Source organism: Falco peregrinus, chromosome 5 (genome assembly GCF_023634155.1).
Source record: "Falco peregrinus isolate bFalPer1 chromosome 5, bFalPer1.pri, whole genome shotgun sequence".
Classification (NCBI taxonomy): Eukaryota; Metazoa; Chordata; class Aves; order Falconiformes; family Falconidae; genus Falco; species Falco peregrinus.
In genome coordinates, this window is record NC_073725.1 from 36,609,545 (window position 1) to 36,627,669 (window position 18,125).

The 18,125-nt window shown below is 36.7% G+C and overlaps 1 protein-coding gene and 1 long non-coding RNA gene across 4 annotated transcripts in view; one reads left to right on the forward strand and one right to left on the reverse strand.

Moving 5' to 3' along the window:
• Positions 1–348: 348 nt before the first annotated feature.
• The window catches only part of UMAD1 (UBAP1-MVB12-associated (UMA) domain containing 1), an 81,896-nt gene continuing 64,119 nt past the window's right edge, over positions 349–18,125 (reverse strand). For all 3 annotated transcript variants that reach the window (XM_013305254.2, XM_027776842.2, XM_055803688.1), the window contains exon 4: positions 349–1,961. In XM_013305254.2, the coding sequence (XP_013160708.1) occupies positions 1,704–1,961 (258 nt within the window). In that variant the 3' untranslated portion in view covers positions 349–1,703. The remainder of the gene's footprint in view (positions 1,962–18,125) is intronic.
• On the forward strand, positions 14,035–17,654 carry LOC114010192 (uncharacterized). The gene is made up of 2 exons (XR_003551539.2): positions 14,035–14,174; positions 16,388–17,654. It is a non-coding gene; the product is annotated as an uncharacterized LOC114010192 (long non-coding RNA).

Here is an 18,125-nt window from a genome sequence, read left to right on the forward strand (position 1 = left end):
GATGTTTCAGGCATGTGTTAACTAGAAAACTCAGCACACAAACCGGTTCTAAACAACTTAGTAAAATTAATTCTTCCAAGAGGTCTGAGTCCTTCCTAGCTCACAGCCATACCATCCTCAGAGCGGTGTCATGGATGCCACCTAAACCACTGCAAGTCACCAACATAGCACACAGAATACCTCAGATGAAAGAGTGATATTTGATTAGAAGGACGCGATTCTTAAATCGCACTGAAAAGATTCCCAAATTGAATTTCCAGGTCCAAGCTCCCATGAAGTCTGAATGGTCACAGCTATAGTAAATTAAACAGGTGAAGCTGAGTAATAATTCTTACACATAAAAGATAATTCACTATTATTTTGCATTTCTTTTTATTGGACTGCAGCACAGATACTTTCCCTGAAACAATAACTTCAAAATATTTATGAACACAGATGTCAAAAATATTAAATACATACATTTAAAAAAATCTAAACCATGAATATTTAACAGTCTACAATGTATTCACAATGTAATTTCTCCATCTTTTACAGTATTTATCTCCAATACTACAAGAGGATGCAAGTCTGAAAAAGTATGTATTTTAAGCTATCACAAAGCATAGAAAATATGTGGAAATATCCACTAACATTTGGCACAACATAAATATTCTACCCCAAGAGAGAAAACAAGTGTAGTCTTCTGTGTGACACAGATCCTTATTCATCACAAATCATGATGTTACATCAGAGAGCTGTTGCTCATGCAACAGCAGCTCTGGTTTTAGTTGGGAAAAACTTGCTCAGAGCTTGTGAGCAGGGGACACAGTGGCCTGTGAGAAGGCATGTTTAGGTACTTAGCCATTTAATTTAGCTGGATAAGAAACAATGTAATGTTTTCCTGTTGTTAAACATTGCCATCTGTATCTCTGGCACACAAATTAAAAAAAGAAGGGTGTGACCATTAAAAGTACGTGTCCTGAGATTTCCTTCTTCAGGGGGCAAAGAGGTTAAAATGGAAAAGCTGATCTGTGTATAAATCAGGCACACATGTGGTAATGAGAACAAACAGCAGCCAACAGGCAGGCGGGGAGGACTTCTCCAGGCACAAAATGAGATGTACAAAAATACCATCTACTGGAAAGGGAGTGGAGCAACTGATTTACACGTAGAAATTGGTAAGTTTAATCAATTCTATTAAGTCTTCATAATTATTTAAGTACACAGAATTAACTCTGCGTTTTAAAACTTGGTCTAACTGAAAAGCTGTCTGTACAGTAATGCAGAGCAGCGTTGCTTTAGCATTAATACTGGTTTCTATCTGTAGAAAATCAGAGGTGTTCTTAACACGTGTAACAGCATCGATGTGTTTATTATCTGAGCGAAATAACAAAACAGCACAGAGGTGTGTAGACTTCATCTTAAAGTTATGAAATGTTTGTGTCTGCGGCCTACCTACTGGAAATAGATACCAGCAGCCAGTCTCCTGCTCAGGCTGAAATAGTTTTGTTTGATTTCTTTGGAGATAAACAGAATATTTAACATAGTAAGTTACAGTTCGCTTAAAGCTAAGAAATATAACACTTTTGTCAATAATAATCCTTTTGATGCAGTGCATCTGATATACTAGTGGCAGGCCCCCAAAATACGAAGTCAATTGAAATAAGTCTTTATCTTTACCTTAAGACTTGTTCCTTGACAGAGCAGAAAAAACAAAGAAAACATTATGGATCACAAAGCACTGAATTTTCAAGTGTAAAGTCGTACCAAAATCTTGATAAATTATCATTGATGTCGTAGGTGATCAATCGGTCAGGAACATCATTAGGGGTGCCCTGTACTGCTAACACATGTGGTGCTAGGGCAAAGGGTACGTCACTCAGAAGATCTGACATGAAAGGGCTGCTTTCCAAATTTTGACTTCTTTCATTTCCCACCTCTGCACTTGATACAGTCAACTGCGATCGGTGCCCTGTATTTATCTAAAGAGAACAGAAGAACAGAAATTTAGACACCACAAATCAGGCAGCTAAGGCTTTGTAATGAACCATCGTGACCTACTAATAAATGAAAATAAATATAAAATAAAAAATAAAACCAGTTTCAGAGTTTGGTTCAGGTAGATCTAAAATAGCAGTTCTAATAGATGTCGACATAATTCTTGGGGTCAGGTTGACTTGAATTAAGGCTTAAAACAACAACAGATTTTTTTTGAATGATTATTGACATTTCTCCACCTAATGATACTCTGCACTTATGAAAGCCACAAGGCTGGTGGGACTTGCTGTCATTAAACCCAGTCTTGTGGAAGGGAAATTATTTAATATAATTTCTTTCATAAACTGATGAAGCCTCATCATTTGTTTCCTCTGCGCCTTTTCAGAAGTTGTCCAACAAAGGCATAGGCATGATTAAAAAACGCTCCTATCCCAGTTATTTCAAAATATGAATGATGTTGCTCTCCAATTTGAAATGGAATTGCATGACTGCCTGGTGATGTCTTATTACACATGGCAATATATGCATTGCCAAATATGTGCTTTATAGAAAAATAAAGTTAACAAACTTAAAAAAAAGCCAACCCAAACCCACAAAAAACCAACAATGAAATAAAAAAATCACGTCATACAGAAGTCATCAATATAATTTACAGTGAACACCAGCAGATAGGATGCTGGACCCAACAGACTTGCAAGCTTTGATATTGACCTACTAATATGACTTTATTAAGTGTCCATCTTAAAACTTATACTGTTTTAAAAACAAAGAAAATACTGTTTACTCTGCCTCTAGAAATCAAATCTAACTTGTTTTACAATTATTAGCAATAAAATGCTATGCAAACTGATAGGTCTCACATCATCTTGAGGAGTAAGATATTATATGGATTTCTATTTTGTATAAGTACACATACAGAAATACTCACTATTTGTCTAAAGTGCTTAATAAGTCATGTCAGAGCCAAGAACTAGACACGAATTTCTGATTGCAGTTCTGACTTCTTCCTTTCAACCCTCCATAATGAGCACACAGCCAGAAAAATCCAATGCTTACACTGTTATTAAGGGAAGCACTGAAAGCTTTAAATGCTAATTTGGTATTCAACTGATCGTAAGTGTTAAATGGGTCTAATTGTATGGAGGTCGCTTTCATCCTAAATTATTCCATGATTTTTAGGTGAGCTGTGCTGCTCAAGATCTGGCCTGTGCTGGAGTTGAATGTTACGGATCATGGCTGTTGCAGAGAACCTGAGGTTGTGGCTGTCAGACAGGACAGTTCGGGCAGCAGGGTGGCAGTGGGGTTGCTTGTTTTTTAGCCTGGCAGTATGTAACACAGCTAAGCATCTAGCCAGGTAAGAGGCAATCCAGCTCCTTCTCAAAGGACCGGCTCTGACTTGAACACAACCTGAGCACCAGTCATTCCTCACACAACCCAACATTTCACCTAGCAGGACAGACAAACATTAAACCTTCCATTAAACTGTCAACAATTAAATAGATAATCTTGGCAATCTGAGTTAGTTCAGAGTCAGTACTTGCCTTAGGTGATGGAGGAGGCTCACTCCTCCATAAGCTACTGGGACAGAAGGGGTTAGCAGGGCCGACCCTTTGAAACTGACCCTCATTTGGAAGCTTTTGTTTATACTCACAATGACTAGAAACCTAAAGCTTAAGATAAACTTTCCAAGATCTGTTACTATTATGTCACAGGATAATAATGTAAAATTTCTTAAGGTTAAGAAGTTTTATTAAAAGGAATGACTGCTAAATATAAGTACTAACCTTACTGGTTATGATCCAATAGAAAAGAGGAGTCAATGAGCTCCAAAAGAGGCAAGTGAAGAAAGCACCTTCCTACTGAGCTGCTGGAATTCACTTCCCAGTATAAATCCTACTTGATTTTTCCCCCTCTCTTTCAGATCATGTTCTGGCTAATTGCTATAAAACATTTTATTTTATAGGTGTCAAAAAGGAAAGAGTACTCCCACCTTCATCTATTCTTCTAGGCCACTTCAGAGCCTTCTGGAGATAAGACAGGGTATATTGCTGGGTTTCTCCTGCTTTAACAATATTTGACTAAGTTGACACATCTATACTATGCAATTCCTACAGCTACAGTTTACAGATGTTTCTTCTCGTTCTTTATTTTCCCTAGCTTTCCTTTTCTTAGTTCTGTATTCTTATGAGTAGCTAACAGCTTTTCAGAAAGCTACACGCAACAGCAGAGGCGAGAGTTGATAAAGATTTCTTTTGACTTCCCTTACTGATTCTGGTATCTTTAGAGGGCAGGGAAAAGAGGAAAGCCAGCAGAGAAGTCAGGAAGATAGCCTACAGAGTTCTCCTACTGCCTACTGTAGCTTTCCAAGCTCTGAGCAAAAAACCACAGACTACAGTCTGTAAACTCAGGAAAACCCCTAAAACCTCTTGTACTTGGCTGTTCTGATCAGCACAGTTACCTTCAAGTTGAAGATCAGCAGCTTGCGCTTTAAATGGGATCTTAAGTGTCTATACCTGCTAATTGATAACACTTAGAGGGAAGTCTTCATTCTTGTCATGGCCAAATAGGCTCAAGGTGTGCTTCATAACAAAATTCATGAACTTCATCTGCTACAGACATATTCTCTTGCTAAGAACACTGCCAATATTTATTTATGTTTATGATATTTATCTGAAAACAAACCCCACAATACTTCAAATAATTAAATTTGTAGCTGCTGTAAACTTAAAAACTTCCCTTAATTTCTACTCTGTGCAAATCTGTTAAATTTCCTCTTGAAAGAAATAATCTGTGGAGAATTCATTGAGGCGCTGGTATTTGCTTGTATTACATTAGTCCCATATTCTTCTGAAGGGGAGAATGGAGCCAGAAAACTGCCCCCCCCCCCCCCCCAAAAAAAAAAAAAAAAAGAGGAAAAGGTTACATCTAGAAATCAATTAAACAAGATCTTCAAAGATGCTGCTGCCTGTCCGTACTCCCACATTCCAGAGAAAAATGATCCATCACTCGCTGTCCTATTCCCGTAGTCAGATGACAATCAGAAATCCTTAGAATCTAATGTTTATTTTGTTTGGCAAATTGTACTTTTATAAACACCTGTTTATATCTTAACTGTCCCAGAAGCTGGATGAACTCAATTTACAATGCAAATCAGACTAGCAAAGAGGGGGAAAAAATTGGAAACTGCACAAAGCATCTTGGATCATTTTTTTATCTCGAGAAACCTTACATTTGTTAGAAGGGTGACAACTGGGCACCCCCAGAAATGGAAAGAGTGGATACCGTGCATTGACAATGACAGAGCAAGAACCAGCATTCCTTACTCTCAAATCCTACTCCACGTTTCAAAGCAAGGCCACAGTAAGGAAGGATGAATTACATTAGAATTATTTTACTGTTGAACACCATTTTACAATACTCAATCTCTGCATACCGTGAGTGAGGTTCTTAATAGTCTATAGATTCTTGATACCACTTGAATAGTCAAAACAGTATCGTAAATAAAGCCAAAATGGCTGGGAGCAATACAGTACTCAGGAACAGTGTCAGGTCAGTGTAACGAATGCTACAATCTGACCTTGGATCCAATGGTCTTTTGGTCCCAGCCTACTCAACCCCTCATGAGAAGGTCTTGGGTCCAATATGACAAGATCAGTTTACAGCATAAATGAGAAAAGGACTCGAAATTGCCTGTTTCAGTTTCACACGCAAACTACTACTGTCTCTGCCACGAAAATGACTATTTTTCACTATCTTAAAATGTTCACATTCACTTTTTCATTTACAGCAAGTCACATTTTATGTTACTATTATTGGACTGACATCCCAACAAATAATGCAATGGGAAAATAAAAAACCTGGGGAGCACGACTCTTTTATGCAGCATGTGAAACCCAAACATGGTAGAAAAACAGCGGCCAAAGTTAACCAGGAAATTTAACTGAAGATAGGCTGCTGGAAAACTGTCACATTTGCAGTTTAACTCTTTGTATATTATGGAGCTCATCCCTTTATCTAGTATACAGTGTGTCATATGCAGTATGGTATATATTATCTATTAAGTATCCACATACAATAAAGTTCCCTGTCCTGAACAATTCAGGTTGCAAGAAAGAATTCTTCAATTCTGACTAACGCTGCCATTACTGGCAATCATTGCCCTTTGCTATGCAGAATTGTTTCTGAGCACTTTTGCAGTGATATTTAGATACTGGCCTCATGTGCAAGATCTTATCAAGCTAGATATATTTCTGCACTTCCAAATCATAAAGGCATCCTTTAAATGGGCTAAGATACTTCACTCATATGCTGGAGAATCCACATCCATGAAAAGACCTTGATGAAGCCAACCTGACCAGCAGGCTTTTATATCGACTGTGGTAATGTAATGAAGAACTGGACACTCTAGCAGAGAACATCAATCACCCATCAGTGCTGAGATCGCCCAAGCTGGTTACAATGCAAACACCAGCACAAAGCTGTGTGATGCAATCAAAGTCAAGGTTATGAAATAGCTTATGTTTTCACACATGCATCCTTCAAGCATATATAGAACTGCAAGTCCTAGAGAATTTGATACCCCACGTTAGTCACACTGGTTTCTACTTAAATGGCTAACTTATTTATCCAGAATACAATCTATTCATAGCATAGTCTCTGGGCATCAGCTAAACAAAGCACTGCCAAATGTTATGACACACAGTCCTGCTATGAGAAATATTAATTGAATGGAGTTAGAAGATCACCAAAAAATTTACATTTTGCCAAACACCAAGGAGTTAAAAAAATTCAGATAAAATTACAGAAGGTATGGTAATAAAATCTAATTCAAATAAGCAAGGTGTTTTCTTCATTCTTGGTTTGCAATCCAAATGAACAGGGATATTAGAAAGAGTACGTAAACATATATGGTAGCTGGCCACCAGATAACAATTGTGCTGAGAACAAGGATGTTATTTCAAAAATAAGAAAGTATAAAGTTATCCCCTAAATTAAATTATTCCTTTTTGCTCTTTTTAAATGTTTCTCAGCTGCCTTTAAAAACATCTAACTTGCTGCATTTCTTGTGTGCTAACCATAGTCTGCCAAAAGTCTCGTAAGGAAGGAAAAATGCCTAGTTTACAATGTACTGAGAAGCTGGATTTACAGTGCTCTGAAGAAGAATCAAGGATCAGTGCTAGCATTATTATCATCCAAACTACTGAACAAGGTTTTCTAACAAAAAGTGATTAAAGAAAGCTGTACTCTCTGTAAAAAAAAAGTGTTTTTTTTCCAGAAGCGGACCAATTTTCCTTAAAAAGACAGCCTTGAGACACAAGCAGTACATTCAGTCTTCCAGAATATTTAGTAAATATTCAGCAATACCATAATTATGAAAGACTTATAACACTACTGGTGATACAGAAATATTACCTTTATTTCAGGCAATTTTGTGGTATTACAGCAAACAGTGTATCACACCATATCTCAGAATTTATTTAGCATTATGAAGTTACTTCTGATGTATCTAGAAATGGAAATTGTCTTAGGGGATTGCTCTTCCAATTGTGTTTCAGTTGATGCTTTTTAGAATATTCACTGGGCCTTTTTAGAAAATTTGTAGGAATTCCAGACTGAACATCCTCATTGATGACATTGATTTACTTTTCAAATAAGAATAGCAATGGCAAAGAGGAACGGAGAGGGCAATAAAAATTACTCACAAGGCGCTCTGAATGTTTAGCACTTTGTATTCAAAAACTTAAGCTAGGAGAAAAGGATCAGTAAAACCTTGCTGGAGGGGGAAAAGTGTACATGACATGATAGTTTTTAAATGTCACAAAAACCCCAACCTAAAACATTAACAACAAAACACCCTCACACCCAACACAACAGTAAGTATGTGACCTATACCCTTAGAGAACTGTAAGGAGGCAAGAAACCCACCCAGACAAGCACAATGCAGATGCCCCTGAAATGGTTTAGAAAACCTCAAAAGAATCGTGAAAGCTGCTATTTTTTTGAGGCTCACTCAAGAGTTTAGTCAGCGTCCCCTCCAGGGACTCAAGTAAAAAAGTTATTTCTATCTGGGAGAACAAAAGTAGATGGAAGAAGCAGCGCTGGAGACCTTGCAGGAGCTCATTGCTGTATCCAAACGGCTTCTGGTCACTTTTTCTTTCTCAACAGAAATGCAATGAATGGGACTGTAATACTAGCCTAAGATTGGTGTTGTGAGTGGTTGCAATAGGGCAGACTCCCACACTGAAAGCTTCAGGCTAAAAGCAAGTCCTTGGAAAGGCTTTTAGAAGTAAGAATGGCTGTCAATGGAAATCAGCTTTCCCCTTTGCTTTGGGCTCGTGTTTCCCAGCTTCTTATGATCCTCATTCTGTAACACAGTAGTGAGTTGTCTTTCTCGAAGAGCTCCTGCTACCTGTACAAATTTTGTGTGATTAGTAGGCAGCATGTTTTTTCTCCATTTATCAATATTGCTGTTCAGAGGAAAACAGAACCAGAGTTTTAAAAAAGCATTTAAGAATATTTGTGACACATTTCAGGTACTTTTCTTTTTCATTTTCCTCTTTAAAGCATGCTTTTCAGCTGTTTCTTAGGCTAGAATGCAGTCAAGGTCAGGTTAATGTTGCTGAAATCTTAATGAAAAAATTCTAAAGAAACAGTAAAAAGTACCTCTGACATTCTACAGTTTTTCATTATTATAGCAAAGCTCCCCACAGAGTATCCTGGCCTGCAAAGAACAGCAGGGGAATCTTTGCTAAACCACTCTTTCAGTATCAATAATGATGTACATCCTTATTGGCATTACAGCAATTAGAAAAGTGTAATTATTCAGAACTGGCTTTTTCTCTAACATAGGAACAATTAGGTATTTTAAATGCAGAATGAACTTTCTGTAATTAGTACATGCTCCCTACCCTCTCAAACAGCTAAAACTGTTAATCTCTGCAGAGGGAAAGAATTGCAAGGTTGCCATTTGAACTGCAGATACTCTGAATGTTCCACGGTTAAACCATGTTAGTTTAATTATCTGACTAAGTACTAGAAATGCCTGTGACTTTTATTTATGAAACACATACAGAATGTAATTCTACCCTGAAAAGTTTACATACCACAAAAGACTGCATATCTAGTGTCCAAACCAACTATGTCATTTGTTCACCCTAGAAAAAAAAAAACAGTTTTCTCCATTAACAATTTTTCAAACTCAAACCAGAAGATTAAGGTTCTGGTTTTATTCAGTCCCCTATAATAACAATTGGGGACAGGAAATATTTGGAAGGAAGCTGGTGATATATTTAGCAAATATATTTAACTTAATGTAAACAAAATTGTAAAATATTTTTATTCCTCATTCCTACTTTTATTCTTATATTCCTAATTCCTATTATTTCATTATTTTATTCAACCATTGTTTAAAGACCAAGAACCATAACATCTCAAATGTGGGCATCTATAATGATATAAATATAAATACTACAAAACTGTGAACAAACAGGGGTAAGATGCCTGCAGAACTCAGCAAAAGCAGAAATACATACAAAGCAGAAAGATCTTTACTAAAAATGCTAAGTCTTACTTTCCCGCCAGAACTAGAATAATTATACTCTTACCTTTCCTTCTATCCTAACCAATTTGAGTACTTTTGAATCTGATAATTGAAGAGCTGTATCAGCATTTATGCCCCCTCCGTAGCAGGGTTCCTGTTCTTGCTGCCTCCCCGGAGGCTCTCTGCTTAGGGCACTGTTCTAACAGGTGAATTTTGGGCAAGGCTCCCCTCTGCAACATGAATATTGCGGTAAGAATTATCTCAGAAGAAAGAGAAAGGTGTGGGTTCAGTAACTAACGGTTTATCTGGTTCCTCTGTTCCTTCAAAGTACTACGCAAGCTATTCATAGCAAAGATGTCGTACATTATAATAAACAACACAAGCAAAAAACTGCCAGGAAATGTTACTAACTAGGCCAGATTTTTTGTTTTTCCTATTTTTCTGTAACGTGTATGCTGAAAGATTAAAAAATTAATGAAAATCACTATAGTAGGTAAACTGCAAGCCAGAAGGACTGTAATTGAAAATGCAGGCAGCTCTAGACATCCAGCAGCATATTCCACAGCCACAAACCGTAAGTGAAGGACAAGTCAATATACTGCAAAATGAATAGAGAACTAATAAATGCTGATAATGGATGTATCAGTTCTGTAACTTCAGTGTCATCTGATAGCACAGAGTACTCACATTTATTTTGCCTCTACCTTCACTCCTGATGTAATACAAAACTCAGGTAACTTTTCAGTATAGCCAGAGAATATACCAAGAAATTAATTTTCTATGTAACTTTAATTGCATATTAAAATAAAGACTATTTAAATAATCTGTTTTAATTTAGCAGCTACATTTGGTCCATGTAGTTAGTGACAACAAGATTTGAGTTTCTCTCTACTGCTCCAAGCAAAAAAAATATCCTGAAGACTTTTTGGGATGCAGTTTTCTTGAATAGGAGGAGCTCAGACAAACTGGGTCTCTGCCTCTGCGTCTCTACCCCTTGTTCCCAACCCCTGCTATTGCAGAAGCTCCAACATGTGGTAATCTGCTTTGGCAGGAAAAAAAGATGACAGTTTCTCTGAGATGGTAGATGCCCATGGAGCAGAACCTCTAAAAAAGAGGGATAATACTGCATTCTTCTTTCGTTATTCTACTAAATGTATGAAAATCCAAGGACTTGAATGGGAAAGGAAGCTGTTTACTTAAGAAAATAACTTAGACAATTACACATAAAAGACTAGTAAGAAAATATTTAGCAAACATGGTTTCACAAAAAAAGTAAATAATGTTTTCAGAAAATTGGAACAACTGGGAAAAGCTGTGTAAATCCAAAGTTAATTGTTTCAAGAAGAAAAGGAAATTTCTCCTTGAGTAATTGAGGTAGTCAGCAACATCCGTGAAATGTCTCCCTAGAATGTTACTATCAGTGAGAGGAAAAGGACAGAGGTATAACAATTTCCATCTACAATAAGAAGAAAGAAGAAGGAAACGATCTTAGATTTGGTTTTCAGAAAAAAAGCAAATTAAGTAGAGAATTAAGAAGAGAATAACTAGTCTGAACCCAGGGGAAGCCTCCTCCAACAATACCTGCGAACAATGTCCTCAGCCGTGCTTTCAGAAGTTTTGTTAAGTAAGTAAAGCCCTGGATATTCCCAACGGTCTCTCTCCTCAGTCTTGAAGAACATAAATGGATTTTCAGGCAGATGTGTGAATAAAAATCGCTGCACTATGTGCCGTGTTCTGAGGGTTTTATTGTGCTGCTTAAAATCCAAGCATATGGCAGGACTAGAACTATGTCCGATTTAAAAGTTTAAAATATTCTAATGCCAACAAAAAGAATTAGGCAAGTATCTCCTAACATCTCCTACCTCCTAACTTTTCACCTGCTCTCTCCACAGTGATTCAAGTCAGTAAGAAAAAGGAGGATGGATATTTGACTTTAAGTTCCTCCATACACAGTCTGTAGCTGGAGCACCTGTCAACAGCACCTTCAGCAAACAGGTTACCAGGAGCCAGAGTTTGTAAAGCTTCACTCTGCAAACATAACAAGACTGAGTTGTCCCCAGCACCTATGGCTTAGGCTTTTGAGATGCAGGAATAAAAGCAAGATGACTCTTCAAGCAGTAAAGGGCCACACAAGTAAATAAATAAATAAATAAAACCCCTAAAAATACTGGTCATCTCTTTCAATTAAGGTGGCTTCTTTCAGCCTCCTGGTTCTCTGTGGAAGGAAGATAATTGGACCGTAATGAAAGGAAGAAGGGTACTTTTTTTGGCTTTAAAATAGATAGGTTTTTATCAAGCAGGGTTACTAATTGCATTACAACACTAGAAAAGTACTCTTAACATTTGTAATGCTGTGGAAGTGAAGAAATTTGCAAACAAATAATTTCCATTTTATCTTGTAAAGCACTTCTGAAAAGTGCTTTAGAACAAAGTTTGACTATGTGGTACCCAATGCACAGTCTTTCACAAGTGTGACAGGAGTGGTGAAGTTTTGGGTGGTTTTTTTAAGGCAGAAATTACAGCAGTAGCATGCTGAAGTGAAAGAATCAAACCACACTGATGGGAAGTACAGAAAAACATATTCCTGCCTTATCAATTATCAGCATTTTGGACTGATATGAGGCAGTTTTCATGTCATATTTCCTTCCCATTAAAATGGATTGCCCACTGCTATTTGTGGTGGGGTTTGTGGGCGTTTTTTCCCCCAAAAGTGGCAGCAAAACTAACCTAAAGACATTGTTATTTTCCTTACTTGTTGTTTAAAGTAATTATTAATAAGCTGCCCTAGAAATAGTCTTTCAGCCACCATGTTATGCTAATGCATCATGTTGTAAATATCACTGTACCATCAGGCTGTATTAGCACACAGTCTCATCAGGTGATGTATGAACTACATTGCATTTTAGATCAATTTTAATATTTGGAAAGCCCAGAAGGGTTGCTCCCAGAGGCAGGATGACTGACCAATCAATTTGTTGACAGCAACAAAATGAACCAGCATTACTGGCTTTTAGTACAACTCCACATGTTTAGGCAAGAGATACAGGATAATCTAGTTTTATCTGGGGATTAAGCTAGTCAGAAGAACCCAAAATTACAGAAAGGCTACAAAATGTGATGGGAACATCTGGGGCACCCAATTTGAGCATCTCCTACTACAAATAACCATCCAATAAGCACGCAATCGAGTCAAGCATATGGTAAGTCTCTGCCCAAACTAAACAGGGAAATATGCAAATTATGCTTCTGGATTCACGTGCCTTGATCACTATTTGAAGTACATGTTCCTTTACTGAAGCCTACCTCTCAGAATGAAGAGGCTGCTAATCAGGCCAATTTTACTACTTTATGAACTTTTTCACAGATGTGGGCACATACATTGCTATTTATAGGTACTAAACGATGAAAATATACCATGCTTGTGTTCTTTCCCTACAGGAGGTGATTCTGTCTTCTGTTGCTCAAACCCCACCAACAGTACAACCTGACCACAGCGCTGACTCTGGACCCAACAGGCAGGGCTATGGGAGGGAGGGATACTCCAATCCGTTTGTTGTGTTCACATGTATTTGCTGGCCAGCTGAACATTCAAGTCCCATTTTAAAAGACTATAAGGCTTCCTGAGTTCTTGTCGTAATGAAATCTCAACTGAAGTTAAAGGAATTAACAGTATTTCACACTTGCAAAGTGCTATAGAAAAGTGCTTTGTAATAGCCCACTGCATTACTTTTTTGAAAATGAACTGGGTTTTGAGTTCAGAAAGGAAGCTGGTGACAATCAAGTTAATTCACATCTCTCAATTCCCACTCCAGATCCCTATATCTAAAAATACAATGCTTCCCTTTAAGAAAAAGACAATGGACATAGCATTCTTGACATTACTATGATCACTGAGTATCTGAAATAACCCCAGCTGCATTATCATGTTACACAGGTAACAAGTCTAACTATTCACTTCAGAATTGAAAAACACCCTACAAGGTGATGGTCTTACAAGACACCCCCAGGTCTTACTGGTTGACCCTGGTTCAATAGATTGCACAAGTCAGAGTTTACAAAATGTTGCTTGTGAGGCCATTGGGACTACTCCTTTGTGACATGCAGAAGCAGACTTTCTTATAGATGATCATGTTGCTTAAATTTTACATAGGTATGTATATATACCTAATATATTTATATATAATATGTACATACACCCTTCCCCTACCCCCTAAGTTGCCCAACTGTTGAGGGCAAATAGAAGTCCACTGGTCCTTACATTCTGGAGATCTTCCCAGTATGAGAAGACCTCTGAAGTATTTTGGTCAATTGTCAAACAGAGAGCAATATGAAAATATAATTTATATTGTTTATTGTATAATATAATAATATTGTATAAGTAAATATGCTATTCCATAGTAGTAGTTGTAATAGGTAATGGGGGGGGAGGTTGGCTGACTGGGCTACTTACCTTCATTCTCAGTAAGATCACCACCATATACTATGCCTTTCTTATCATATGGCAGCTCTACTTCATACACACTTTCAATCTGTGGCTGCACATGAATCCGCCAAAGAACTGCGAGCTATTTATTATACATGCAAAAGATGGAGGGAGCTAAGAAAGATGATGTCCATTGCAGCTGCCAACGCTGAAAACTCATCATCTTCTTTAAAGGTAATGTTAAAACTTCACTTCTAATAGCTTATGATCATACACAATAGTTAAATAAAATGTAAGATCTTTATTCTGATGGTACCAGCATTCAGAGAAAAGTACACGCTTGATGACTTGCTGCAGACAGTCTTATTCCAGTCCCTGCTAAGAGTGGATAATTTCATTAAGTGATTATTGCTTACATACCCAATTAAGAAGAGAGAAAATATGGACCAAAATGCTTTAAGGGCTTTGTACGTGAACAAGAAGATCTTGGAGTTAATATGACATATAACAAGCAATTAATCTAACCAGGACATGACTAAAATTCTACCTTATGTGAGCTTAAAAAAAAAAAAAAAAAAAAGGCGCCAATCTAAGCAGCAACATTTTCTATAAACACTATATATTATCAAAATGGAGCAAACTAATCATGAACATTGGCCAACAATTTTGAAACATAAACCACCTTCTCTAAAGCATATGTAGGGAATTTAAAATGATGCAGTAAATCTAGCCCAGAACACCTTTCTTGAGATTTTAGATATGTGACCCTCTGAACCATAAACTAAGAATTGGGTGACTGAACAGAGGCACGATCAGTAACGGCTCCTTTTCCAGTAACTTGTAAAAATAATCCAGACAGCCAAGCTTTAGTAAAAACTGGGCAATAATAGGTCTGAAAGAGCCAATTAATGGTTTTGATTATTTTTTTTTAAAAAAGAAAAACAAGACAACATTAGCAGTATTCATGCCCTGGAATTATATCAGGTGATCTGCTCAAAGGATACTTTAAAAGTCTATCAACCTCAGCAATATTTGCTAATTTCTCTAGAAGAGTAAAAAGAAAACTAAATTAATTTTTTCCCCTACTGTGTGTACTCACAGCTCCCATTATCTCTTCCTTCATATTTTATATCTCATAGTACTTCTGTCTTTCCAATTGACTAATATGACCCCTAACTAGATGCCTAGGAAACTGTTATTTATATCTATTCAGAATCCTTACATAGCACCTTTACAAAGGATCAATTTAATGAGGACATTATCTGCCAGTTCAGATATAAAATTATTTTCTCTACTTTATTTGGATACTTGCCTAAAACAGTGCACGCCACTTCTGCACTAACATGGATAATTTTAAATTTACTTCAGGGAACATGGGCTTTCTATATGCTACGTTCTCAGTTTTTAGTAGCAAATTATGAAAAGAAAGGGCACAAGAACCATAACAGAACTACTGCAATTCATAAAGAAAACTATGTCCTATGATGATAAGTATCACAGCACGGTATATAATTAAGAGTGGCTATAACAACAACATATAAATTAGGTAATTATGGATTAAGCAATCCCTTGGGGGATTCCCTCTTGCCCTAGAAAATGTATAACAAGCTCCTTAGACAGAACGCAATAGCTATTAAGTATTTGAGGAAGAAATAGGACTATAAAGAAAAAAAGTCCACACACACAACACACAGCAAGAGAAAAATCTTAATTTACAATCTAAAGACGGCTCTCATTTTTGGTAGTTTATTTTAATACACTTACTTTTTTCACCCATTAAATCTGCCGACATCTGTTTGCTAAAGAGTGCATGTCAGATTATCAAGAAGTGCAGCATCAAATAAACATGAGCTGCTTCTTAAGGTGACAGTAGGGAGATACAAAACACTGCAGCTATTACTAGAAATGTAATTTTTTGTTGTTGTTGTTTCTTACATCAATTTAATAATCCCAGGTGTCCTGGACACCAGGCATACAATAATCTTCATAAATCCTAATTCACAGCCATACCATCTGTCAAAAATATTTTTTATGTCTCCTAACAGATATGCTATGTAATTGCTCTCACAGTAGGACAAAAATACACGGTTGCGCTAATTTGCTTTACCAATGGAATAGCTCATTATCAAAAATAACTCCACCACATTACTAGAGTTTCTAGCACTCTTCATATATCAAAACTAACCTTTCCATTCTGTTACTTTCTGTAACCTCAAATTCCCAGTGAAAGCAGATTGAATTATCTAGAAATTGTACTACAATACTGCAAGATTCACAAACATGAAAAAATAAAACCATAATATCTCTATTATGATGGTGCTGCAGTTACAATTAGAAGCTTTGTATTTCACAGTCACAAAGAGACTAATTTAAGTTCTCGGCCCTGCAGAGTGCTAAGCATTTTGGCCTCAATCCAGAAAAGCACTTAAATGTGCTATGTTTTTTAGTTCATGAGCCTCAAGCAACTTCAGCGGGATCATGTATGCTTGATTAAGCCCAAAGCACTCATTACCCTGCCGGACAATACATCTCCCTAGGACTGACTCGGCATCAGGAGATGACCCTCCTAAACCTGCTCAAGGAGACAGAGAAAATACTCCACACGGGAATGTTCAAAACAGGAGCTTCTGTTCCCACTCTCTGCAGCAAAAGATAACGTGTTTGGACTAAAGTTGGCCTTTGAGAACACCCTTCCTCCAACAAGTTTTTAAATACCTGCAGTTCCTCTAACATGCATGCAATATTAAAAACTTAAAATAATGCAGAATGCAGGTATGGCAATTGTTACAAGAGGTTCTGTTCAATGTTGCTGGTTGCAGTAAGACGATCTTGTTGTAAGCATTTATTTGTGCATTACTTTAAATGATTTATGCAAGCTGATATAAAAGTAAGTACTCGAGAATTCAGTAATTGTACAGCAAACAAATCCAATAGCACATAAGTAAATGCGAAATTCCAAAGATGACAACAGTTACCAAAAAATAGCTCAGAAGATACTTTCTTCAAAAAAATCACTCAACCTCATTTCCCTTTGGCATAAGGAAGTGACCCATGAATAAAGTATTACTTCATTCAGCTTTAAATCCTATTTCTAAAAGCACTTCCCATGTTCTACAAAGTCTACATCTAGTAAGTTCTAAAACAGTTTATATTTCAAAATAAAAGCAAGTTTCCAGCAATTGAAAGATACAGTTAAAGAACTAAACACTCTTCTGTTCAACTCAGCATGACAAATATCTGACACTATTTTGCAGTCTAAGTATCTTTTAACATACTGTACTATGCTTACAAAGTATTCCTGTTTTAATGCTAACACGTTTATTATTTCACTTAATGTTCTATGTCTCAATGACATTGAATACATAATACAGTGCTTTTCCAGTTTCACTAAATCAGCAGAGTTCTCCCACAAATTTATAGAAGTATACTCACCACTGCAAATAGGAATATTGCTTTCCTAATGGCCAGAATTATCCATTCAATTTCCATGATCCTCAGTTACTCTATTTAGTTTGAGAAATTGAGAATTCCTTCAAGTAAATTTGAAGTCCAAATACTGAAATCTAGACTGGAATTAATAACTTAGATACTACAAAATGCTGTATCTTAATTTAACTGCTGTTGTTGCAAGTCAGTTCATACAACTACCTTTGTGACACGTAAGTCTTTTAATAGAAAGGTAAAAATAAATCTTTTGGTTTACTTTCACTGTAATATCTGCTGTTTTATTTTGAAAACTTTGCTTCTTTCCTCTAACTCATAAACACTTAAAATCTATACAAGTCCCTATTTTACTGAAATTCCACACAATTGAACAAACCACTGATGCTACAATAACTGGCAGTTGACAATACCTAGTAAGAACATCACATTAAAGGAAACTATGTCTTCTGCAGTAGGTAACCACAACCTCAATGCATTATATACTGCCTCAAAACTGCTGGACTTAGCTGCAAAACGTCCTAGCTCTGATGTGCATGGATCCAGAAGTCAGACTAAAATTTTGCGATTAATTGTTATCTAATTTGTACTTCCACATTATCTGAAGGCAAACCAGTCATTACTTATGATGAATTAAAGATTTCTGTATCAGACATGGGGTTTAAGTTGAAAGTAAAAAAGGAGACTACAGATCACACACATGCTGGCCACTCTTAAAGATGCAACATTATCACACACACCCGT